The 25,208-nt window shown below is 50.2% G+C and overlaps 1 protein-coding gene across 2 annotated transcripts in view; it reads right to left on the reverse strand.

Annotated features, from left to right (window-relative positions):
* Positions 1 to 3,290: 3,290 nt before the first annotated feature.
* Positions 3,291 to 25,208, reverse strand: part of RAB40C (RAB40C, member RAS oncogene family) — a 36,548-nt gene continuing 14,630 nt past the window's right edge. For both annotated transcript variants that reach the window (XM_058850127.1, XM_058850126.1), the window contains 5 exons: positions 21,342 to 21,402; positions 18,700 to 18,760; positions 8,625 to 8,702; positions 8,023 to 8,245; positions 3,291 to 6,212 (listed from right to left, as the gene is read on the reverse strand). In XM_058850127.1, coding sequence (XP_058706110.1) covers positions 5,932 to 6,212; positions 8,023 to 8,245; positions 8,625 to 8,702; positions 18,700 to 18,760; positions 21,342 to 21,402 — 704 coding nt within the window. In that variant the 3' untranslated portion in view covers positions 3,291 to 5,931. The remainder of the gene's footprint in view (positions 6,213 to 8,022; positions 8,246 to 8,624; positions 8,703 to 18,699; positions 18,761 to 21,341; positions 21,403 to 25,208) is intronic.

A 25,208-nucleotide genomic window follows, 5' to 3' on the forward strand; every position in this document is an offset into this window, starting at 1 on the left:
GCCCACGGTGCCGAATTCCTGCAGGATGAGAGAACAGCCGGAGCCTGCGGTCCCCTCGGACGGGGCGGCCGGCGGGAGGTCCCGGGAGCCCACGCTGGGGGCGGCCGGGACCCGGCTGGTCCGGGAGTCCCTCGCCCCGCACCTCCGGGCACCCACCGGCACCACAGGCACGGATCCATCCTCGCTTTCCATCCCGCATCCCACGTGCTGCTGGCACAGGACCGTGTCTCGCCTGGCGGGGTGGGTGCCCACCCAGCCCCCCGGAGGGGCTCCCCCAGCCCCCCGGGGCTCCCAGCCCTCCCTCCCCGGTGATTTACAGCCAGGATGTCTCCTGAGCCACACCAGACCCCGGCACATTGTGCTTAGGCTCAACCAGCCTCGAGCTGCAGGAGCCGGCCCCGGCTCCCCGGCCAGATCCCCCTAATCCCCGATGGAGACTGACCTGCAACAGGAACATTTCATGGCATTTTGGGAGCATTAACTCTTCCGGCTCTGCTGAGAGCCTCAGCCCTGAGGGGGGTCTGCAGCCCCTGTGAAACAGCAAACCCGAGGGCGTTTTGCCCCGGGGAGCAGCTCAGCACTTCCAGTCTCCCCTCTTGGGGAGCAGGTGGTGGAGGGGACAAAAAAAATGGTGTGAGCCCTTTCCTTTTTATTTTTTTATTTTTTTTGGGTGTGAGTGGGGATCCAACCTACCCCCACCCCAGAGCTGCTTTTGCAGGTAATGGTTTGGTGCTCCCCCAGTCTGTGCCTCCTTGGGGAAACCCTTTTGCCCCAGACCAGATGACTTGGGGGACCCTCAACACCACCACGCTGGTGTGAGCAGGGTGCAGCCACAACGCTCTGGCACGGTGACCTCCAGCCAGTACCATGGACACGGTGCTGCCATTTCCCTGCCTGGGTCACCACGCAGCTGCACTGCTGCTGGCTCTGGGCTCCCATGGTGATTCTGGGGCTCCCCGGGGCACAAAACCCCAAAGCAAAGTCAGGTCTGTCACCAGCTGGCCTTGAGCATGTATGGGGGGCTGGAGCACGTCCCATGGCTGTGCCCTGAATCCCATTCCACAGCCAAGCAGCCACCCAAGGGTCCATCCAGCTGTGGATACTGGGGGAAGGTGACACTGCCCTGGGACACTCATGCTTTGCAAACAGGGAATTGCACACCAGGATAGCCCAGCCAGGAGCTGCTGGGGCCTTTACCCTGCATTCCCTGGCAGCCTGAAACCCCCAGACCCACCCAGCCAGCCCCAGGCACCCACTGCCTGGAGACCCCCGATCCACAAACCCACAAACTCCAGCTGGGAAGCAACGTGGCACATGCATGGCACCTTGGTCCCCAGGAATGCAGCCCAGAGGCACAGGGACACTTTGGGGTGTCTCAGGGTCCTTCCAGGGGGGCTGGTGCAGGAGGGGAGGGGGAAAAAGAGCTGGAGCCCAACTTCTGCCCATACCCATGGCTGGCACGATGCCAGTGCCAGGGTCTGGGTTGGCTCTTGCCCCACTGCCCCTTTCCAGAGCCAGAGGAGCAGCCCCAGAGGGTCACTCACATGTGTCTCACACCAGACCCAAGGTGCCTCATGCTTGTTCTCAAGATCAGAAGCTGCCAGGACAAGCCAGGAACCTTCACCTCAGTGGTGCAAGGCTGGATGGAGCAATGGCAGCTGCTGTGTGTAGAAAAGCAGCTGCCAACAACTGGAAATCCTCACACACACCTTGGGACCCCCACCCAGCCTCTTCTAGTGCTTCTCAAGCTGAAGGTGAATGACAAAGAAACTCTTCCCACCCTGACCAATTCCACCATCTCAACAGTTCCAAATTGTTCACCTCCATGTGTCCAGGTACCAACTGCACTCTAGAACTGGGATTTTTGGAGTCACTTTCAAAGATCCCAGACATAGATGAGGGTTTTACACTTCATCTTCTTCCTCCAAGACAAGGAATTGGCTCAGCACCATGTCCTGGAGGGAAGGGTGTTGTGCCACATGTTCCTGCTCCCAGGACCTGCTGCACCCCGCAGGCTCCTGCCCCTCCAACGCACCCGTGGGCAGCAGCAGCCTCATTTGCAAGCATCTTGCAGTTGCATGATGCAGGGAGTTGCATCACCTCTTCCCAGCTTGCGTGGGACAGTGGAACCAACCCAAGAAACCTCACATCAGAAAGGCGTGTGCAGAGAAACACAGTGACCAAAGACCTGAATCATCCCAGAGCAACCTGCTCTCTCCTCTTTTCTTCAGGGACCAGAGCCTCGAAGCTCTCCCAGCTTTCCCACCCCGCTCAGGCTGTGCAGTGTTTTCCTGCCCTGCTCTTCCCAAGCAGACAGCTGCGGCCCCGCAGCCCCCGCTGCTCCGCCGTAATGGGCTCCGGCTGTCCCGACCCCACCTGAAACCACACACAGCCTTTGTTTCGGCCCTGGGAGAGGCAACAGACACTTCCAGAACCCCCTGAAGAAAAAAGGGGAAAAAAAGGGCTGTGTGACTCTTCCCTGACCAGGCTTTCACCTTAGCTCCAGGGTTTTCCAGGCTGCAGACACGATCTCATTTCCCCCTGCCCCCTCCCAGCCCCAGCAATTACTGCTTAAGCTGTTAAAACAAGCGTGGCCAGTCTGGTACGAAGTGGAAAATCTGATCCTAGGGAAGTGAGAAGGCAGGGGAAAAGGGAGGTCAAGGGGAGGTAGGCTGGGAGAAGGGGATCAGACAAGAAGTCTCCCTCCACCCCAAGATCAAATCCCCCTTCTCTGGGGCTCCTGGTGCCTCCAAAGGCCACCCTGGTGTGACACTGGTGCTCCAAGCTCCCTGCAGCATCCTCTCCCATTTGTCCCAGGACAGCTGCCAGCTTGCCCCAGTCTGGGCAGGATGGGTGACTGCTGCCACAGCACTCGCTGCTCCCCCAGGATCAGCCAGACCCAAAGAAGGGATTTAGGGTTTCACTGTACTTGTCCTGTCCCCATGGAGCAGGGACTGGGCACGATTCCTGGCAAACTGCTGGAGAGCCTGGCTTCCTCCAGCCACCTACAGCACCAGCCCTGCTGGAGATGAGTTTGTGTTTTCTTAGGGCTCCACTACCCTACAGTGGTTCTATGAGAATCAAAACCAGCTTTATCTTCTGCATCTACAGAAAAGGAATCATGGCTCCCCAGAAAATGTAATTCAAGTTATTTTGTGGATGACCTGGAAATGGAAATACACACTTGTACCACAAACAGTCCCAAATGCCCAGGCATGGGCAAAACCTTTTTCCCTTCAACCTCTTCCCAGCCCACACAAAAATGGATACAACTTCTCCTCTTTTCAACTGGCAGTTCAAAACAAACAAAAAGACTTTAATTTATACAAAACAAAACCATGTAGAATCAGTTAAACAACACTGACTGTACAAAGGAATAAAAAAATAAAAGGATAGTCCAAAAAAATCCAACTCAGGAATGGTACAAGTGTTGGAGAGCAGCTACAGACTAGTGTTGACCATCAGATGCAAGAATCTTTTCCTTTTAAATTAAAAAATAAAAATAGTTTGTTGCTGGGCAATCACTCCAGGGAAATCTTCCATCTCCACTCCAGACAGGATCCGTGAGACTTTACAGGGTGACAAAACCTAAACCAACCACAGGGAAACAGCACGGGGAGGTGGCACATGTGGCACAGCCAGACCAAAGCAGAGGTACAGCGAGTTTTGAGACATGCAGCAGCTTGGTGATTTCAGGAAGGATCCCTTTATCCCTCTTTGTCCCACGCACCGGCGCCGGAGCCCCGTGGTGATTCCCGGGAGGAGCGGGGCCGGTCACCTGTTGGCCGTATATCCCTGTGCTGCTGAGCCAGCGATTGTCTTCTGCTGTGTGTTAAGTGATGGGAAACAGGTGCCAGCCATCCCAGACAGGTTCTCCAAATCCCCCGGCCTTCGTGCCACCGCGACGGCCCGGCTGCGGCTTTGCTCTCGAGCCAAAGCATCCCTTCAAAGGATTCCTCTCCCCCTCCACCTGCCTGGGGTTTAATTCTGTCCTCGCTCACTTGAGCTGGGTGATAAAGCACGAAAGAGCTGAGCCAAGAGACCTGCCCGTGCTGTGCTCTGCAGAGAGGGCTGGGGGCACCTCCCAGGTCGGTTTGGGAGCAAGGGAAGCGATGTCCCCACAGGGGGACGTGTCACTCCTGTCCCTGCTGCCTGGACACCGCGGGTCTGTCGGCCGTGCGGGAGCTGCAGCGGCTTCATTCTGCCCATGCAGTGCCCCAGGCTGCCTGGAAAGGGGCAGCAGAGCAAGCTGATCCCAGGAGGACATGGCAGCACTCTACACTTCACTTGGTACCATCTACTCACAATCTGCACACTCTGGCCACCTAAGAGAACCTGCCACCATAGCCTGGCCCCACTGCCAGGCTCCCTTAGTTGATGGGGTAAGGGCTGGGTGCTATTTCTCAGTTTCCAGGTGAATTTCCAGCACAGGTCAGCTGTGGAACAAAGTCAGGGAGGCAGGTGCACTTGCTTGACAGAAAATCCATCCCAAGCTCTTGCCCCTCCAAGATCCAGGAGCCACCCCATGGACCAAAGCAGTTTGCTCTCCCAATCTCCTAGGACTGCCCCAAGAGCCTGGTGATTTTGCCACTGAGGGACCTGGAGATTGCTGTTTCCCCGCCCCACCCCAACCTTCCACCTTCCCAGTCCCTGCTCCTTCATGTTCCAGTGGGAAAAGCCGCTTCTGCCCTTTCCCACTTTCATCCAGGAGGAGCCACAGCAGCATGGGCTCAGGCAGCATCTTTGGGAAAGCAAAGCTGGAAGCAGCCAGGATCCAGAGGCTGTCACATGGGGTGCTGTCACGGATGGAGTGCACCAGAAGTGATGGCTGAGGCTTTGCAGCAATAAGGGACAAAATTCAGCATTTTTCCTCTGTTTAGGCACAATGCTTCCACCCCCTGCTCCCAAATCCCCAATGAGAAAGCACAAAGTGAGCAAGGCATCAGTCTGACCCCAGAGCTGTCTCTTCCTCCTGCCTGCCAAAACACTCCAACCCACCAGGACCCCTGGCCTTGCTGCTCTGCTTCTCCATGCACTGCCTGCCTAGGGAATGATAGGAATAGAGCAGCTTGGGGCATGTTCCACACCAATTGTCCTTTCCTTCTGCACATGTAGTATTTAAAAATGCCAGCATGAGCCCAGAGGTGAGGGCAAGTCTCTTAAAGCATTTATGTGTTTTCACTGGAAAATCCTCCACTTGTCCCCTTTGCTGACAATGAGAAAAGTCAATCCAGTGCTTGTATTTACATGGCTGCATAAAATTTTCCCTGACTGCTTCTTAAAAAAAACCCTTAAAAAACAAGTGATATTTATATATATGTATAATATTTACATAATTAAGCGAAGGCAGCGAATGGAGAGCTGCCTTCTCCTTTCCAATTGGCCAACTCTTGCCTTGTTTTCTGTTTTTTTTTGGCAACAGCAGGTTAACATCCTGGTGAAAACTGTCATTAGTCCCCTGTCCCTGTTTCTTTTTGTCTACATCCAAAGATCACTATTGCACCAGCAATCTGTTCAGGAGGCCAAGAGTTAAAGTTGCAGCACAGACTCTCCTTGCCTACTCCCTTAAGCCTCTCAATCTTCCATTAAATCCATTGCTCCATTGAGACTGGATGAGCTTTTTTTCCCCTTCCCCCCTCCCCAACCCGGCAGCTGCTGAATTTTCCACCCCAGGCCGAGAGGCAAAGCCCAAAGCATTCTTGGAGGGTCACTTGGCAGATCTCTCCCCGCCAGCGCTGCGGGATCCAGCCGGCACCATGCTTCTTCCTATGCCAAGCCAAAACGTGAGCACATTCCTAACGCTTGTGCGTGCCATTGGAAAAGCAACCGTGGCCCATCCGAAAGGATCCAGCGGGAAAGGGTTCGGTGTGCAAACAGCTGTACATCGGTGGGTGGCTGTGGATCCGACACAAGCTCAGGGTGCCCATCCTGCTAAGAGATCTTGCAGTTGTTGCGTGAGCAGTTCTGTGGGGGGCTCTGGGGTGGCCGAATGGATTTGGATCTCTTCAAGCTGTTCCCTTTGCTGCTGCTCCCGCCCCCGCTGCTGGCCAGGGAATAGGAGCGGCCGTGCATCATCACCGCGTTCATCCCGTTGGCCATGGAGAAGGATTTCAGGTGGCTCTTGATGGTGACAGGCAAGGGGAGTTTGTCGATGAGGTGCACCGGGGTGCAGGACACGATGGCTCGGCAGCACAGGTCCTGTAAGCTGAACACTGGAGGGAGAAAGGAGCACACAGTCAAGGGCCAGGAGATCTCCTGGGCTGCCCTTCCCCCACAACCACTGCTCACGCTGCACAGCTCCAGCTCCTCAGGGAGATATGTCAATAATGATTGTGCAGGAGCCCAGAGTAGGGAGCAGGACATTTAGGACAAAAATTTGGGAAATCAAGGTGAGCTCTGCTGTTGGAGGTTTGTGCTTTGCCAGACACCAGCTTTGGTGTGAACGCAGGGTTAGGCAATGCCAGCACTGCTCAGCACCCAGGGCTGGCAGGGCCTGGCTCACATTCCTGACAGACACTTGGCTTCTCAACCATCCCCTGGCAACCAGGATGTGCCTGGGAAGGAGGCAACAGGGTCAACAAATCCTGAAACAGGACAGTGTCACCTGGGACCTGCTCAGGGGGCAGCTATTTGCAGAACCCCCAGGCCAGAGAGACCCCAAGAAGCCAGAACACCCAGAACACCACTCTGCCCTTTCCAGCTTCTCAGCATCCTCCCAGCTCAGCGTGCACCATGTGAGCCGGCTTTGGGAAGTCCCTCTCCTTGCCGAGGAATTCCCAGCCAGGGGCCACACGAGGGCACTCGTTATCCTCCTGCCTGCCTGCTGCCAAAGCCTCGCTGCCATTCCCGAGCACGCAGATCCCCATTCCCTGATAGGGAGCCCCCCTGTTCATGGAATCACAGAATCATTTAGGTTAGAAAGGCCTTCTAAACCCATCGAGTCCAAGCATTCCCCCAGCACTGCCAATACCTCCATAAACGATTGTCCCCAAGTGCCACATCTGCATCTTTTCTGAACACTTCCAGGGATGGTGACTCCACTGCTGCCCCACGCAGCCTGTTTAAGTGCCTGACCACCCTTTTTGTGAGGAAATTTCCCCTAATGTCTAATCTAAACCTCCTCTGGCACTATTTGAGGCAGTTTCCTTTTTCCATTTCCATTCTCAAGCAGGCAGCCTGCAGTTACAAATCCTCTGGAAAAGATTCAGGAAAGGTCTGTGCATTCAGCCCAGTCCCTGGCTACCATCTCTCTGTGACCTGCAGATCATGGCACAGCAGCCAGGTTGGGGACAGGAGCCCAGGTAGAAAATCTGGTGACTGGGGCTGGCAAACAGGATTTTCTCACCCTGGTGAGCAGGAGCTGAAGGTCCATATGAGAGCAGGTCACCTCAGGAACACAGATCTGCTGCTGCTCAGACTGCAGTGGGACACACTGTTACCTCCAGCCAAGAATAATGTGGGAACTGAGATTATTCTGCCTCAAACTCAACAGGCTGAGATGTAACATGGAATCTGATGGTGGTTTCCCTCCCTGTGGCACACATGCCTGGATATATGGAATAACCCAGCCCACTGCTGCATGATGACAGCAGGGATGAGATTTAGTCCCTTTCAGCTCCTTGGGAACACTCAGTTTCCCTCCAAAATGAGGAAGACAGGCTCAGGCAAGGGCAAGGAGTGTGGTGCTTACACTTGGATTTATCCCACACAGCCGTCTGACTGAAGCACTTGCAAGCTGGGAGCTTAATTGCCCTCAGCCTCATCCAGAGTAAGTGGAAAGGTGGAGGATGCCCCAGAGCACTTCAGGTCCCAGACATGCTGAGCTGCCCTCTGGAGCTGCCCATCCCTACATCCCAGCACAGGCAGCTTCTGGCTCATCTTCAGCTTGTCTGGCCCGAGGCATTTCTCCACATCAGGTGGATGCAGCTCCCACAGCTGCACACCTCCCACCGGGGCAGCCACAGCCCCACGGCCCCCCGTGAGCCCAAACCTCCCTCCCGGAGCAGCCTCGTGCCCACTGACCTCGGTTGGGTCTCCAGATCTTCTCCATGCCGTGCCTCATGAGGACGATGCGGGACAGCTCCGTGAAGGACTCGATGACGTTGAAGTTGCACAGGGGGCTCACCTCGAAGAAGGTCATGCAGTTCTTCTCGGCGTAGGCGCGCGCCTGCTCCGTCGGCACCTGCCGCTTGAAGGCCAGGTGCAGCCTGTTTCCCACCAGGATCCGAGGGACACCTGGGGCATGCTGGAACAAGGAAAGAAGTGCAGAAATCACGCCTACACCCGGCATTCTGCAATAGCAGCAAAGGGAAAGAAGCAGAAGCTGCTCTGTGGCCGAGGGACTGCCCAGCAGCACCTCTGTATGGTGGGGACGATTAATTTGTCACCTCCCAGTCCATTCATTTCTGAGGGAACTTCCCTGTCTTTCTTGACCATTCCTGAGCCCTTTTTCACTCCAGATTTACACAGAGGTAGAGGGCAGACACTTATTGCTTTGCTCCAGTTATGAGTGCACTGCCATCACATCCCCTCCACAGCAGAGCCACTGTGTCAGGTCCCACCTTGGGTGATCCCTCCTCACGTCTCTGCTATAGATCACTGCATATGTTCTTCCATTCACTTACCTCATCTATTTCCTTTATCCATCGGTCTATCCCATCAAAGGACCAGCGATTAGTGATGTCATACACCAAGAGAATTCCCTGGTGGAAGACAATCAAAAGCAATCAGAAGTTTCATAGCAGGCAACATAAAATGGGCAAAACCTCACATGCAGAAACCAAGAAACAAAGGGACAGAACATTGTTCCAGCCACACCATTTGTGTGCTGATAAGGCAAAAATTGAGACAACAGGGCTATGCTAATGCAGTCCCAGGTCATTAGGGAAGGTTTTACTCCTGTTTTGGCTCTGGTATCCCCCAAATAATTTCTAAAGCTGCAGTCTCTACACAGGAGGAGAAACTGCCTTGGTGGCTGTATCTGGAGGAGCAAAACACATTCTTCTCCTGTCACAAATCTGCTACAAACTTGCTGAGGCAGAAACACACCTTTTTTCTATCCCCATACACAGAACAGCTGCAGTCAGTGGTGAAATGGCAGCAGGACAGGAAGGAATTTTCAAGCACACCCCTCTTCTCCAGAACCTGTGTCACTGTGAGCCCTTTGCTGACAAGGAAGAAGATGAATTATACCAATAAGCACCACAGTATCCCGACAGACTGAGCTCTCAGGACTAGGATCCATCCAGACTTTGCTGAAGGTGCTTTCCACTGTCACTGCCACACTGGCAGAGAAAACCTTCCTCAGGCCAGAAGTACCTACAGCATCCTCAGGTTCACAGGCGTTGTCCCTGAACACCACCCACATCCAGGACTCGCTTCCCAGTCACCTCCTGAGGTGCAGCACTTGGTGCTGGCAGCAGCACAGGCAGGACCCAAGTTAGGAAAGACATGGAGCAGCTCTGAGAGTCTGCACCTCACCCCAAGCCAGGCTGGCAGGACCCAGGAGCACGGCCAGACTGTTGGCCACCACTCAGGTCCACAGCATCTCCCAGCAAGTGAGCTTCTCTTGAATCTGAGTATTTCTGAGGACAGACACAAGGAAAGTAGGCTGTGCCTGGCCCTGCAGGCACACAAGTCAGGAGCTGCTGCTTGGTACTGGTTGAGCACAGACAGCATTTATGGAATTGTCCTCAGCAGAGCCTTTCTGCAACCCTCCCATTATTTTTCTGACTTCTTGTCACTCTTTTTGGCAATCTTGGACATTCCAAGTGACAACAGACACTCCAAGCTGACTTGGCAGAATCACAGATGCCTGGAATTGGAACTAGGGAGGAAGAAATGATCCTGTGCTAAAAGAGGAGGAATCCAGCTGGGAAGGCAGTGCTGGATGAAAAGAAACCCAGCAGCAGCAAGACTAAGGGTAAACCAAACCAGATCATTGAGCACCAAGTTCTGCAGAATCAGCCTTCCCTGAATCAGGGCTATCCTCCAGGAACAGTCATCCCCTATAGCAAAGCCCCAGCATAAGCAGAGATCTTAAATCGGCAAAGAAAGGTCTCAGCTTTCAGCCCAGCCCTCCCTGTGAAAGGCCTGGATGGAGCTGAGGGAAGGAGGGAGCTGAGACACTCCCAGCATCTGTCCTGGTACAAGTCAGGGACCATGGAGCACCCCCAGGTACCTGTGGAGCTGCTCCTTCACCTGCTGAAATGGAAGATGTGCTACACAGATGGGAAACACAAGCCACCCAGTCCTCCCAAACCCCAGCTTTACAATCCTTGCTGCTGCCAAGCCCTGTGGTGAACTGAAAGGAGCCTATGCAGAAGCTTTGTGAATGATATACCTCAAATTTACAAAAGCAATCATTAACATGAAATGTGGAACACAGAGGAGTGATAAACTGGCATCTGGGTCACAAAGGCACCTGAATCCTCATAATGAAGTCCCATCTGGAGCTGGCACTAGCACTGCTGCCCCCCTCATGGAACAGCAGCTGCTCCTGGAATGCACTGGGTGTGCCTCGACCTTGTCTGCCTTTCAGCTCTTTTAGACTAAGCAGCTCTCAAAGCCTGACCAATTTTATAACAATTCAGATTTTTCCTTGTAGAACAATTCTGATTCTTGAGCTGTACCCCCAGCCTCACTGCCCACTGCTTCCACCCCAGACAGTCATTCTCCAGGTGAACTTTGTTTTTTCTGTCCTTGCTGGCCTTTCAACATCTCCACATCTGCATCTGTACACCCACAGAAAGGCTCAAATGCACAAAAATAGAAAGTCAGAGGGCACAAAAGGCAAGTCAAGTGGGCTGGCTTCATGTTTGACAGCCCAACATGAAGAGCAAGCCTTTCAAATCTGGGTTTGAGGCTGTTCTGTAGGACCTGAAGATGAGTTTACACAATGGCAGAAGCATCTGTGGGATGGGGGAAGCATCTTCAGTTACCTTCAAGGAAAGTCTGGAGCTCCTACCTAGAGTCCATAATTTTTTGTAGTCTCATTTCTATGACAGTCCAAAAACTTCATAATCAAAAGAATTGGAGCTTGTTTTTGTTTTGGAGAAGGATCAGTTTCTCCAAGATTTAGAGAGGAAAAATAAGAAGTAATGATTTTCCATAATTAAAAGATCCCACAAAACCAAAGATACTGCTTCTTGAGGACCCAATCCGGAAATACCTACTAGCAGGATACATCACATTTTAATTGCATATTGAGGGGAAAAAAAAAAAAGACTCTGAGCTTTCTTTTAATTTTTCCTCTATTTATTTTGATTTCCAGCTTCCAAGGCTGTGTGTGAGAATTATTGAGAGTCAGGAAATAACGAAGCAAAGGGTTTGATGAGCCCCTTCCAACACAAATGGCCAGCAAGATAAATAAAGTCTACTTGCTTCATTTCTGGATTGACAAGTTCCTTCAGCCAAGAGAAACAGACCCAGACCTAGTTTGTGATGATTATTTCTGCCAGGAATATGCTTGAGGAGGAGAGAGTTTTTAAGCTTACTGGCAGCTTCTGTCTGGATCTTCTTTGAATAGGATTAAGGATAAAACTTCAGCAAAAACACACCCCTTCATTCTCAGTAGGGTGGAAGGTCAAGACATGATTTCTAAATGTAAAACATGACACCTTGTCTGCCTGCTGAGCCTCCAAGCCACACTGTGGCTCCAGCACACACGTTTAGAGTGAAGAGTGTCCAGGAAAGGTTCTCAAAGGTCAGAAAGCACCGAGGCCAAGCTGCCTGTGCCTTGCTCCATCCCCTGCCTGCCCAGCTGGGTATGAAGCCCAGCTGTGCCCCAGCTCAGCAGGGGGAGGAAGAAGGCTGCTCAACCCCTGGCCAGCTCCTGGTGCTGCCAGACAACCTCACACTGCTTCCAAGTAGCACTGCACGCTGCAGACACCACGTTTCCAGAGCATGCATCCCAAATCCATTCTGTCATTGCCATTTTTGCCCCAGAGAGAACAGCACTCAGCCATGCACAGGGAGGGAGCTGGCTCCATCTCTGCAGACAGTTCCAAGTAAGATCTGTCAGGCTTTTTTAAAGTCTCCTTTGGAATAACGTGCACAGGATTTTAATTTCCTCAACTCAACAAATGAACAACTTCCCATTTGCAGCCTAATTTGTTCTCCAAGTGCTTAGACAGTCGTCAACACCCTATTATCTCCACAGCTTTCAATTTTTAGTTTCACAAAGCCCTTTTGTACCATTATGTACCCCAGGTTCCTACAGTATGGAGTGAAAAGCTCCACATTCAGCTTCTCAGACCAAGGAGACCTGGACCCGTCACAACCCTCCAACAGCCTTCGTTCTTTTCCTCCTCAGTCTGCCTACAAATTCTGTGTAGGTAGAAGATGACTGGACTCACCCCAGATCCATCTGGGGTCTTTTCACAGTTGGATTTTCAGAGTTCATTCCCAGTCTGGTTTTGTTCCACACTACTGGGATTGGCACAACCAGTGACAGAGATTTCCACATGAGTGCCTTGCACAGTGAACAAGGAACAGAGACAGACCACAAGTTATTGTATCCAGCAGCACATGCAGACACTTACTCTGCCAAAACCCAAATTTGCTTCCAGCAGGAGCTTACACAAAGATCTGTCCACATAACTGAGGTGGTGGTGGTGGGGAAATATCTCTGCCAGCTTGCAGCAGATTTGGACCAGGTTTATAAGCAAAAATCTTTTAAAGATAAGAGAAAATCAGCTTGCACACTATCAGTGCAAAGCAGGCTTGTCCAAGAAGACTTCCCAGATGCCTTAGGGGCTTCAAGCACACAAGAAGCTGCTAGGAACACTTGCACAACTGCCAAGGACCTCAGCCCAATGCAGGCAGGTGACAGGGTGGCCAGGAAAGTGTCACTTGCTAATATTCTCCACTGATGGAAAAAAACTGTTGCTGAAGAAGGCTGAAGAGCCCCTCAGAGTGATTTTTCTGTCCCACAGTATGAAATAAACCTTAAACAGAAGGTCCAGTGCTGACAGGAACCAGAACACTGTCTCCTGCCTGCTCTTTCACAGCTCCATTTGATCATGGCTTTCCAGCTGGCACCTTGGACCTTGGCTCATGGGCAATGACATCCTGCTGCCAAACCTCTTCCCAACAGCAAAACACATTGTGGGGTGTATTTGTCACCGAGCTTTTGATAAGTACTTTGGCAGGGCAGGCTCCTCCAGCAGCTGGACAATCCTGTCCAAATGACCCAAGGCAGGTGAGGGATTTGCAGCAACCAGAAAAGCCATAAGGGAGGGCTGAATCTACACCCGAGTCTGCTGAACTGCCAAAAATCCACCACCTTCCTGCACACACTGAGAAGCCCTGAACAGGATAAACAGCAGCTCCTCAAACCACCTGCCTAAGCAGAAGTCAACAATATTCATCATTTCTTTAGGGCTGCAGCTTTGCTGCAAGATGGGAGCATTTTATCACACTGTCTGGGAAGAGTTTGGCAAGCCACATTTTCAGAAACAGTTTAAATCACTGGCATATGAGGACATCAGGAACAATCCTAACACTGCTTCTTCCTGGCTAGATCAGGAAGCACCACAACTCTTTCTCCCCTCTGTGATCACTCTTGGAATAGTTTGCATTTGCTCCCAGCAGCCAGAACAGTCACAGCTGCTCACAACAGCCGAGATCAGCAAGCCAGCTCTGCTGGGATGACTGAGACCTTAAAGCCAAGCAGAAAAGGAACAGAAGTCCAAGAGCAAAAAAGATTTCTGCAGCACCTTTAAGCACACTAAATACTTTTCACTGTACCCCATACTGTGACAATTAACATAAAAATCCTTCTGCAACACAGCAAGCTGACTTGTGCTGACTGCCTGAATTGGTTCTGCAGGGTGCAACACTACTTGGTTTCCATCTCTTCCTCCTCCCTGGCTCTGCAGTCACCATGACTGGCTGCACACTCCTGCCCCATCAGTGCCTGGAAGCCAGTGCTCTGCTATCCCAGACACAAATGCTCCTCTTTTGCCCCAAAGGAGACTCTGAAGTGATGTGCTCAGGACCTGCTGGCCCATCAGACCCCAACAGAGAAGGGGATGAAGTGGAAACTCAACACCTAGGGAAGTAAGAGAAAAAGAGGGGTCCCAGGCACACCAGCAACACAAGCCTCCACCTGGAGCCCAAGAGCTCTTTGTGTCCCTGAGGAAAGCAAGAGAGCTGTGATCCTCACAGCAAACCCTGAGGCAATCATGCTGGAAGAAGGGGCTGGTTCTTGCTCAGAGCCAGCTAATCAGGGGCAGCAAGGATGTTTTACTGCAGATAATTTCAAGAGGAAGAAGTTCCTGCTGAACATGAAACTCACGTGGCTCTGGACCCAGGCCAGTGGTGTGGAGTTGAAATTAGGAAATGCATCAAGGTACTCAAGTCCTTTCCCTGAGGAGGGACAGCCAGAAGTTCACCCTGAGCACTGCACCAGGCTGTGCCATGGGGGAAAAGAATGCCCAAGAAGGTCTGTTCACTGTCTGGAGACTGTTTTTCCACGTTGCAACTTCTCCAGGGTCTACTTCAGAAAATTCAATTCTTATCACTACACTTGAGGAACAATAATGAGTGTGTGGGAAAGTCAGGCATGCTTCCCTGGCTTGGAGGCACTTTTCATACCAAGTATTCTCTTAAGTACTGGCCATTCAGACCTGGGTAAGGGCTGCCAGGTTGCTAAGCCAGCCTCCTGCTCTCACAGCCAACCTGTCCAAGTCCTCTCTGAGACCTCATTTTTCAAGCTCCCCTTGTGCTCTTTAGACCTCTACTCAATAAGAACCTTCCACTAATTCTCAGTGTGAAGGTGCTCAAGGCCAGTTTACACCAATCTGTTCTTGTACAAATATCACACTGAACTTCAAACAGAGCTTTTCCCATGCTGGCACCTCTCTTCTCTGCTGGATTTGTTCTTCCTGAGCTTTTGGCTTTTAGTTTAAATAAGCTGTTTCTCTTGCCTCCAAGGGGATTTGCGTCAGCCTTCCTACAACAGAAGTCTTGAAGTCTGATGATTCCAAGACAGTAGAAAGGAAAGCAAACAGCTGTAGGTAAGAAGCCAGTACAGCATACAGCCCTGAATACATCCTGGAGACCACACCTGGAGTACTGCACCCAGCTCTGGGGCCTCCAACATGAGGGGATGTGGACATCTTGTAACAGTCCAGAGGAGGCCATGGAGATGCTCTAAGGGCTGGAGCCCCTCTGCTCTGGAGCCAGGCTGGAAGAGCTCACCTGGAGGAAGGAAGACTCCAGGGATATCTCAGAGCCCCTTCCAGGGCCTAAAGGGGCTCCAGGAGAGCTGCAGAGGGATTTGGAACAAGGGCATGAAATGATAGGACAAGGGAGAATGGCCTCCCGCTGCCAGAGGGCAGGGATGGATGGGATATTGGGAAGGAATTGTTCCCTGGGAGGGTGGGCAGGCCCTGGCACAGGGTGCCCAGAGAAGCTGTGGCTGCCCCTGGATCCCTGGAAGTGCCCAAGGCCAGAAAGGACAGGGTTTGAAGCCACCTGGGATAGTGCAAGGTGCCCCTGGACATGGCAGGGGCTGCAATGGGATGGGCTTTAAAGTCCCTTCCAACCCAAACCATTCCATAATTCTAAATAAGAGAACTCAGAAGCATTTCTGTGTTTCTCCGCCAAGACCACACAGGTTATGCTGTATTTATACTAAGGCCATGCCAGAAGTCAGCTTCTGCATACTGAAAATAACTGGAGGTGTTCGAAGTCCATCCTTGCAATCACACAGGCATTTGATATTCAAAATGAGCAGTCCTCTTGCTTTGGTTAACCATTCAGAGTATAAATTTTGATCCTTTCTTCATTGAAAGTTGTGGTGAGTTATTTAAGAGACACAGTATCTGCATTCCTGTTAATTCAGGAATAACACTGGAACACCACATGGAAGCCAACCATTTGTTGCTGAAAATCTGAGTTTTACTCCAAGCCACCTGAAGAAGACTGTACAAGGACTCCAGTCATTTTCAAGAGACACTTTCCCTGTGTTCATCCCCTGGCACTTTTAGAGAGCATGGAGAGACTTCTCTTGGGAATTACCTCTCCTTCTCGTAGGCAGGTTAAAGCATTGACTGTTTGGGCAGACCAGGATTAAGGCATCACAACAGCACTTTGGAAAAGGCATTTGTTGCATGAGCTGAGGGCAGGTTTGAGGCAAAGGTGCAAGCTGCACCTTGCTGTGCCAGTGAACTCCACTTCCCAGCATTCAGCAGTGAATTGCTCTTTACAACTTCCTGAAAAGAGATGGGATTGGTCTCTTCTCCCAGGTAACAAGTGACAGGGTAAGAAGAATCAACCTCGAGTAGTGCTAGGGGAGGTTTAGATTGCATTTTGGGGTAACTTCTTCCCTGAAAGGGTGGTCAGGCATTGGCACAGACTGACCAATGCACTGGTGGAGTCATCATCCCTGGAGATGCTAAAATATTCCACATAGAATGTGGTGCTGAGAGACATGGTTTAGCTGGGTCTTGGCAGTGCTGGGTTACTGGTTTGACTTGATGATGTCAGAGGGCTTTTTCAATTTTAGTGATTCCATGATTCTATAAAGCATTTCCATTAGAGGTTCCCCTGCCTGGCTGATGAGGTTCACTGTCTCTAAGACTCACTCCTTGGGGGAGTAGACAGTGAGATGAATGAGGCAAAACTAGCTGATATTCAGGTGAGAACTCCTCCAGCAATACTGATAAATACAGCTGAAGAAGGTCCAGAGCTTCACTTTGAGGAAGGAAGAGAAAATCAATCCCTTTCAAGCCTGTGGTACATGACACCTTGTGGCACTCAAATGTAGTGTCCAGGGAGAACAGGCTGCAGGAATCCCATGGAGGTGCAGTGCACCGATGCCTCACAGCTCCATGTGGGTTCCAGACAGGTGTGTGTCTCTTTCCCCAACAATCTGAGTGTTCTCATCACTGCTCATTTCAGCTTTGCCCTGTGCCCCAGTTTGCCCTGTGGCAGCAGCAGGTACAAGTTCTGACGTGTGGGTGCAGCCCTACCAAGACACAGCACTTGCTCTGAGGAGCCCCCAGGTAACACCAAGGGGAGCAACCACCAAGCACAGTGGCTGCACACAGGGCTAAAAGCTCCCACGTGGCATTCCTGGACAAAGTAGTTGCTGCTTTCTATTCCCAGTTTGATCTGAGTATCTGACTCAGCAAGGCCTTAGAAAGAGCCTGACCAAAGCTGAGTTCTGTGGTCAGCAGGAAACCACACTGACCAGTTGTTCACTTCTAACTGGTGAGGGAAGCAACACAGCCTCAAGCCCACAGGTTCCATGAGGAGGCTGTGGATTCCTGATCCCTGGAAGTGTTCAAGGCCAGGCTGGATGGGGTTTGGAGCACACTGCTCTAGTGGAGTGTGTCCCTGCACATGGGAAGGGGGGTGGAATGAGATGAGCCTTAAGGTCCCCTTCAGTGCAAACTGTGATTATGTGACTGGGGGTCCAGATTTTTCTGAAAAGTAGTAAAGGCTGAAAGAAAATTAAATGTAGAAGCTGAAAGAAACTCAGACACAGGACTGAGCATGTGAACAGGAGATCCTGCACTCTCCCACTGCAGAACTCCAACTCTCCTTCCCTTGCACTTTTCTGCAAGCACCAGGAAATTGGCCTCTGCTTCAAAGGAGCTGTCTCAAAGCATCCAGACCACCAGAGGTGTGCACTGACATGAATAGACAGGACACAGGGGGAGATCTCAACAGCATTCCCCAGGTGAGATGCTCCTATGTCTATGGCACAAGTGAATTTGCAGGAAGTCAGAGAAAGAGAACAACACAGATTCTGCCAGTTAGCAAAGCAAAGGTCTACAGACACAAAGAGCAAAAAGCCAAGAGTGGCAAGAGCTTGAGTAGAAGTACATTTCCCAAAGGCTGGGAATCTCCCAGGATACTGGCACACTCAGGAGGCTGATAGACAGCTTCTGACTCCTAGTGTCTAACAGGGGAGGAATTTTCTCCAAAGTTTTCCAACTTGAAAACAATAAAGGAAATAAAGTAACTCATTTAACTTGGATAAACTTTATCCTGGAGGGACCCTGCCCTATGTTATTAAAAGGACAACAACAGAACTGTGAGAAAGCACTATTAAGCAGCAATTTTCCAGAGGACCATAAGATCTTTGTGCTGTTGAGGATCTTGATGCTATTCTGGAGCAGGGCCCAAAGGAGAAATTCAAAATGTAACACTGTGCCTCATGTTCTGAGGAACACACATACTTTACAATTGAGCTGCTCTAGTTTCAAGTCCGCCTCAAACACGCAAGTAGGAGCCACCCCTATTTTTGGAACTGACTCGAAAGCAATACAGACTGGAAGAACTCCACTGGGAAAGCCAGTGCCATATTTAAATAAATTTTAAAAGCCTCAGAAAGTAGGAGCTCCCACATTAAAGCTAAGGCAGATCTAGAGCGAGAATTGCCTCATCCTCTCTAACCCAAACCTCTCAGTCCTCCTCTAGAAATTGACTGAATATTGTCTGCACAGACCTTTTCTGTAGGAGTTTAGCAAAATCTGCCATTCACTCCCTTCTCTCCCACCACTTCATAAGAACAGAATCCCACCAAAAGGATCTCTGTAGATAACAAGCCAACATTCAGTGTCTCTTGTCATCTACAGAGATCCTTTTGGTGATCAGTGCATTCCTCTTCAGAGCTCTTTACTATGGCAGGAAGACTTAACACAGCCTGTAGGAAAACCAAATGTGTCACATCAAAGCACTTACCTGGGCTCCCCTGGAGTAGGATCTGAAAATGGTGCAAAATCTTCCTTGTCCTGAGGTGTCCCTAAAACACAGAAAAGTTACAGCTGTGAGATGTGGAGAACTGACCCCCATACTGCACATCTACTACTGGCCATAAAGAAATAAAACAAAAATCAGTGTTGATCTTGTCAGATCTTTAGGATGTGCATGGTACCCAAAGTGCTCTGCATGGTGGGTTCTTCTGGGGAAGAACCAGTGGGTACCTTTGAGTACAGCTGTCACTGTCACCATGCTTCAAGCCCAACCCACTCAACTGCAGCACTGCCTGATGATGTGTGAGGATATAAGTCATTTTACTCCCCTGGGCAAAGGATTTTCAATATCCTTCCCTTCAGTCCACAGGAGTCCAAAGAGTGAGTCTGCAGAGATCTCCCAGCCATGGAGAACAGCCAACCTAAATGTGACCACTCACAGAAGAAGAAATTGCCTTGTACTAGGCTTCGCTTATTTTTCAAATACATTTTAATAAAAAATAAAGGGAATTCTCTTTATACCCAGATCCCTGACAGACCTGGTCTATATGCCTTAGAGAAAGCTGAGGAACAGGAGTGGGGTACAGTGTTTCTAGACCACTGTGACAATAAGGAGCTTTTCAGCCACACTCATTTGTCCTGTCTGGACACAGGGTAACTAAGTTTGACAACACTACCAGCACCTCTCAGTGCCCTTCTGGAACAAGATGCCAGAGCCCAGCACTCTGATTTAACCAGAATATACTGAAATGTGTCAGGCTAATGAGACACATTACGGTGTTTCTCAAATCTATTCCCTGGGCCAGGATAAAAGGCACTTTAATGACCACTGAGATTTGCAGCTCTAGGAAAAACAGACTGACCTCACATATAGGACAGTAATTTTTCAGATCTAAAGCTTTGTAGGATCCTGGTCATCAATCTAACACCTGTGCTTACATGTCCTTCTCCCCTGACAATCAAATACTGGGTAAGTAATGGTTAAAGATTACACTAAGGCATCATCAATCAGTGTTACCACCTTATCAGTTCCTGTGCATTTCTCCAGCTCAAAAATTACGGTACAAAAAGATGGTTTCAAGAGGGAAGCACTAAGTTACTACACACTTGGGGCTGAAGTGTTAAAAGAGGCATCTTACAAGAGAGACAAGAATACAAGTGGCACATAAAAACATGGAAGCTAGAAGAGATAAATTAGCTGCTTCTGTTCTTTTTTGTAAGAAAAATGAGTACATTCAGCTTCAGAGAGCAGGGGTGTAATTAAACCACCAAACTACACACTGCTAGAGTCAGTCACTGAGGCTGAGAACATGGAGTTCATTCCTATTTAACAATTCACACATGTTACTAATATTCCTGTTACTTGACCCAAGCATTTGTAAGGGGATATTTAACTCCATGTTTCAGGATCTGTGTCATTTCCTACCGGATCTGTGTGAAAACCAAGGTAGGGAATGACACAGATTACCTAGCCTTACCTATCCTGTCCTGCCCTTCCTCTTTCATCTCCACAGACTGCTGTGTCAGCTCCTCAGCAAGTTAGCCCACAGACAAAGTCCAGCCAGAAGGACTCCAGCTGTCCCTCCAGTGCTGACAGATAAGGCAGGGGTTGCTCCTCCCAAGCAATGTTCTCCCATCTCTGTCCCAGTCTGGTCACTCCAGTCAGTCCTGCTCTCCAGGGCTTCACCCTACCCTGACGCTTTGCATCTGTTCACAGCTTGTTTTAGTTTTCTACTCGAGGCATTGAGAAATATCCAGCTGCTGAGGGGGCTTCACCTGTTTTATTCTTCTACTTTCCTTCTCTTGTTTCTATTTCTCATCCTTGGATTTCAGGAATACCCAGTATTGCTTCCAAAACAATGTAGTCCCTCAGTGATCAAGAGCAGTATGGGAACATAGAACGATGTTATAGATTGGTTGGAAGGGACATTATACACCAACCAGTTCCAACCCCCTGACACCTTCCACTATCCCAGGCTGCTCCAAGCCCTGTCCAACCAAAGCTTCTCTGGGCATCCTGTGCCAGGGCCTGCCCACCCTCCCAGGGAACAATTCCATCCCAATATCCCATCCATCCCTGCCCTCTGGAACTGGGAAGCCATTCCCCCTTGTCCTGCCATTTCATGCCCTTATCCAAAGTCCCTTTTCAGTTCTTTTGGAGCCCCTTTAGGCCCTGGAAGTGCTCTGAGGTGTCCCCAGAGCTTTCACTTCTCCAGGTGAACACCCCCAGCTCTCCCAGCCTGGCTCCAGAGCAGAGGGGCTCCAGCCCTTGGAGCATCTCCATGGCCTCCTCTGAACCATCCATGTCTTATCCTAGGAGCTCTGGACAACAGAACTACAGGCAGGGTCTCAAGTGCAGGGTAACAGTGAAAATGGTCAGTTATTACAGACAATGACTAAATTCAGACTATTCCAGCAAAGAGCAACATGGTGTTTGTGCTACTTGACTGGCAGAAAGGAATCTTGTTTGCCAGAGTAACTTTCTGGTAAGAAGAGCCAGGAAGTCCCACCACACAACCCAGGGATAGTCCACACTCTCCACAGACTGATACAGCATCCCCCAGCCCTGTGACCCTGCTCACCTGGCCTGAGCTCCCAGGATCTGGGTTAGAAAGGCTCAGAAACACTCACCAGAGTTCCAGCTTGACCCTTCTGCCGTCCAACAAGATAGTAGTGGTCTTGTAGTCAATTCCTGAAAGAAAAGCAATGAAAAGCTGAGCAAACTCTCATTTCATTTTTCCTAAAGGGATGTTTTCTCCTCCTTGTTCTGCTGCCTCTTTGAGGAGGGCTGCAGAGACCTGACAGGAACAGACTCCTGCTCCGTGGCAAAGAATGCTCTCGTGCAGCTCTGCACCTCCTCCCTGAAAACACCATTCATCCCTACTGCTTCTGACCTGTTCATTGTGCTTTTAAACCTCTTAGAACTTGAGCTGTAGGAGAAGTTGGATGGGGCTTGGAGCAACCTTGGAAGGTGTCCCTGACCAGGGCACAGAGGATGGAACAAGGTGAGCTTTAGGGTACCTTGTAACCCATGTCACACCATGATTTTCTGAGATTCATTGATTTGTAGCATTATCCCATATGGTAGTGACAAATTAGACTTTTTGGGGGGTGAGCCACAGAGACAAACAATTTAGATACATCTCTGCTGCAGTCTGCAGTCCCAGCATCTCTCAAACACCACTGCCTGCAGCCATAGGGCATTTTGGGAGATGTTACAGGAAGGCTGTCCAAAGATTGCTGTCTCTTCTTCTGAGCAGCTCTGGGGTGTGGATCACATAGGGCCAACGTAAGGCAGGACACACTTGCCCCTTGTGAAGGGCTGAGAAGCAGCACAGACATCTGCTTTTGCTTTTCACAGAGCCACAGCACTGGAGCAGCAGAAACCCCCCCAAACCACACCACCCAACTGTGCTGGCAGGCAATTCACTCACACAAGGGGTGTCCACTAGCTTCAGATGTACAAGAAATTTATTAGAACTGGGAGCCTGTCTCACAGTTAGACTGAGAACCTTAAAATAAAACAACCCCCCTTGCAAGCAATAGGCCCAAATCATCCTGAACACAGCAATCCCTGCAGCCCCAGGCACAGGGCAAGAGGCACAACTGCACCTCCTTCCCAAAGCAAGGGGCACCAGGTGCCCAGGAAAAGCAGCTTCTCAGCAAGCTCTTGTTAATAAGCTTCAAGTGTAGTGAAATTGCATAAACAAAGCACAGAGCACCATTACTGCACACCCACTGAAGCATCAACTAATTTACAACCTTTTAATAAAGCAGAGTCACTTCACTCTAATTACATCAACTTTAGTTTTCCTTCTTGCCAAGAGATATCAAACTTTGAATCGCTATTAAAACCCCACACTGTTGTGTTATGACCTGCATTTCCCTTTTCCTGCAAGGAGAACACTGCCCTGACAACCAAACAGACAAGTTTGTCAATAAAGCAAATGGATTTTTCTGAGTCATCCACAGGAGTTCCCTGTTAGGGAAAAACAAATTAGATTTCAGCCTTCATAGGGTGCTATAAAAAGCAATAAAGATAATTATCTTAAATTCCAACTATTTCCAGTGCTGTATCACAGAAAATAGGCAGTTTACATTTTATCTTCCTCCAGAGACAAGTGAATGATCTGTACTTATTTTCAGGCAGATATAAATCTCCCTCATCCCCAGGTGAGGAGCAGTGGAGTAAGGCTGCTCTGATACCAGAAAGGGAGCATCCAGACATCTTCCCCTGCCAGTTCCTGAACAAGGACCTGATGGGCTATTAGGGAAGGGGCTAATTAAGCCCATTGCTCTGTTTCAGATGCAAAATCCCCAGAGACTCTGCCCTCTCTTTAGGCACAAGAGCTCCTCATCAGCAGTGAATCCCAATCACCCTCAGTGCCAGCAGTGCACAGGTGGAGCAGCTGCATGGAAGCACCACGGAGGGGGGACAGGGACAGTTTTCAGTGCATGAGGGCCACATACTTCCAAAAATGCCACTGCTGAGCTGAAACAAATTGCTTGACTACATCTTTTAAAAGTGAGAGAGGTTCAGCTTAACTGGGAAGAGAAGGAAACTTAATAGAAATGTCAAATATGTAGATGTCTTCATTATGCTCCTCGCCCACTAACTGCCCAGCCTACATATCCAGAGGAACATGGGCTCCCTGTCCTCAAAATTCATGACTTGGTCACCAGAGAAATGCCTTAAATAATCCATGTTCATCTGAAACTACACTACATACTTTAATTCAGAGGGACACCAGTCTTTGTGTCACTGGCCCAAAGAGGTCACACACACTCCAGTTAAAAGCAAGCTGCTATCTGGTGATGGGCTGAGGAAAGTGCTGCACTTTTTTAACTTGCAAACACCCAAACTAAGACTAGGACTGAATTTACAAAAGGTTTTGGACCCTACAAGCTCATTAATGAAGGACAAAAACCTGCACAACTGCAATGTTTTGGAGAAAATTTCAGCTTCCCTTTTCCATAAACACTCAGTGCATCGGGACAGCTCAAATGCTCTCCCTGGTTTTGGTCTGTTATTTTAGCTGGTTAGCACTGAGTAGGACGCAGTTCACAAGCACAGCTCTCCCATGGCTTGCTGGTGGCACAAAATCTGCATCAATTAGATGCAGAAATCATCAAAATCATGGGACTTGCCACGGTGGTGAACAGCAGTATTAGCTCCTTGTATTTCAGTCCCAGTAACACACAACCGTGTCCTGAGCTGCAGCCCAAGGCACTCTATCATTTATAGTTCACAGGGAAGCTGAGCAGCTGAGCTCTCTTTCCTAGGCCCAGCCTAAAGCTCAAGCTCAGCCTTGACTCCCCCCTTGTCCCAGGGACCTGGGGACAGAGGGTCACAGCAGCCACCAGATGCCAGCTCTGCACTGAGGCTGCTGGCAGTGCATGGCCATGGCCATAGCAGGGCTGCCCCTCTGCCTTTACATTTCAGGCAGCTCAGACACAAGTTAAGGGAAGTTTTTAGAACTTCCTTCCTGCAGGTGACAGGGTTTTCCCTACCTGAGCATCACCTCTGCTTACAGCCAAGTGTGGCTTATTTCGGGAAGGACACGGCAGGAGTGGCTCCCATCCCACTCCCCTGACAGGGAGGGGCCAGTGCCACCACCGAGATGCTCCTGCAGCACACACAGCCCAGAGAACCGGCCCTGCCCAGCCCTGCAGCAGCAGTGCTGGGGGAACAGAAAACACTCTTGTTTAAAGCCTATTTTATATCAACTGATCTCTTTCTGGGCTGATATTACCATGATGCAACAAAGTGAATGAGGCTCAGAGAACAAGTCTGGGCTGTTCTCTTGGATTTAGCATTCAGGCCGACTCCTGTGTTATTTTTCCAGCCCTGCTTTAGACTCCTGCTTATGCTGATGCCATCCCAGCCCCATTCCTGGAGCAGAGAGCTGACCTGGCACAGGGCACTGTGCAGAGGGATCTGCTGTACCAAGCCTGATGTCAGACACCCAATTTTCCTCCATGGAGCTGGAGCTCCCGGCCAAGGCTCCAGGGAATCCCAAACCTTTCTTTCTTTCATCTGCCAGTTGCTATAAGGACAACCTAAGAAAGCAAGTCATTTTCCCATGGGAATCCACAGGATGTGTGATAGGAAACTCTGTTCTCTTCCAAATTACCCATGCGAGCACAACACACTTCGCATCAGCATCACCTGAAAACTCCACACCCAACCTGAGCTTACTTAAAGCTTTCACCCAAAAAATTATACTTGATGTGAATAGGAAAAGTAAAACCACCTACAAGAGAATTGGTAATTTTTTTCCCAGCACTTGATAGTACTTTGTATGAGGCTGTTCCCTTTCCCTCTGGGAATTCATGGCTTGGACACAGGTGTATCTCTTCTCTGCCAAACCTCTGCCCTGCACCTGCATGAGCAGCAAAAACACAAAGGAGGAGGCAACAGACAAGCAGGTACATGGATCTGGAAGTCACACTGGAAAAGGGAGAAACACCAGGGAGATGTGCATTTCATGCTCTCCC

Source organism: Poecile atricapillus, chromosome 14 (genome assembly GCF_030490865.1).
Source record: "Poecile atricapillus isolate bPoeAtr1 chromosome 14, bPoeAtr1.hap1, whole genome shotgun sequence".
NCBI classification, from domain to species: domain Eukaryota; kingdom Metazoa; phylum Chordata; class Aves; order Passeriformes; family Paridae; genus Poecile; species Poecile atricapillus.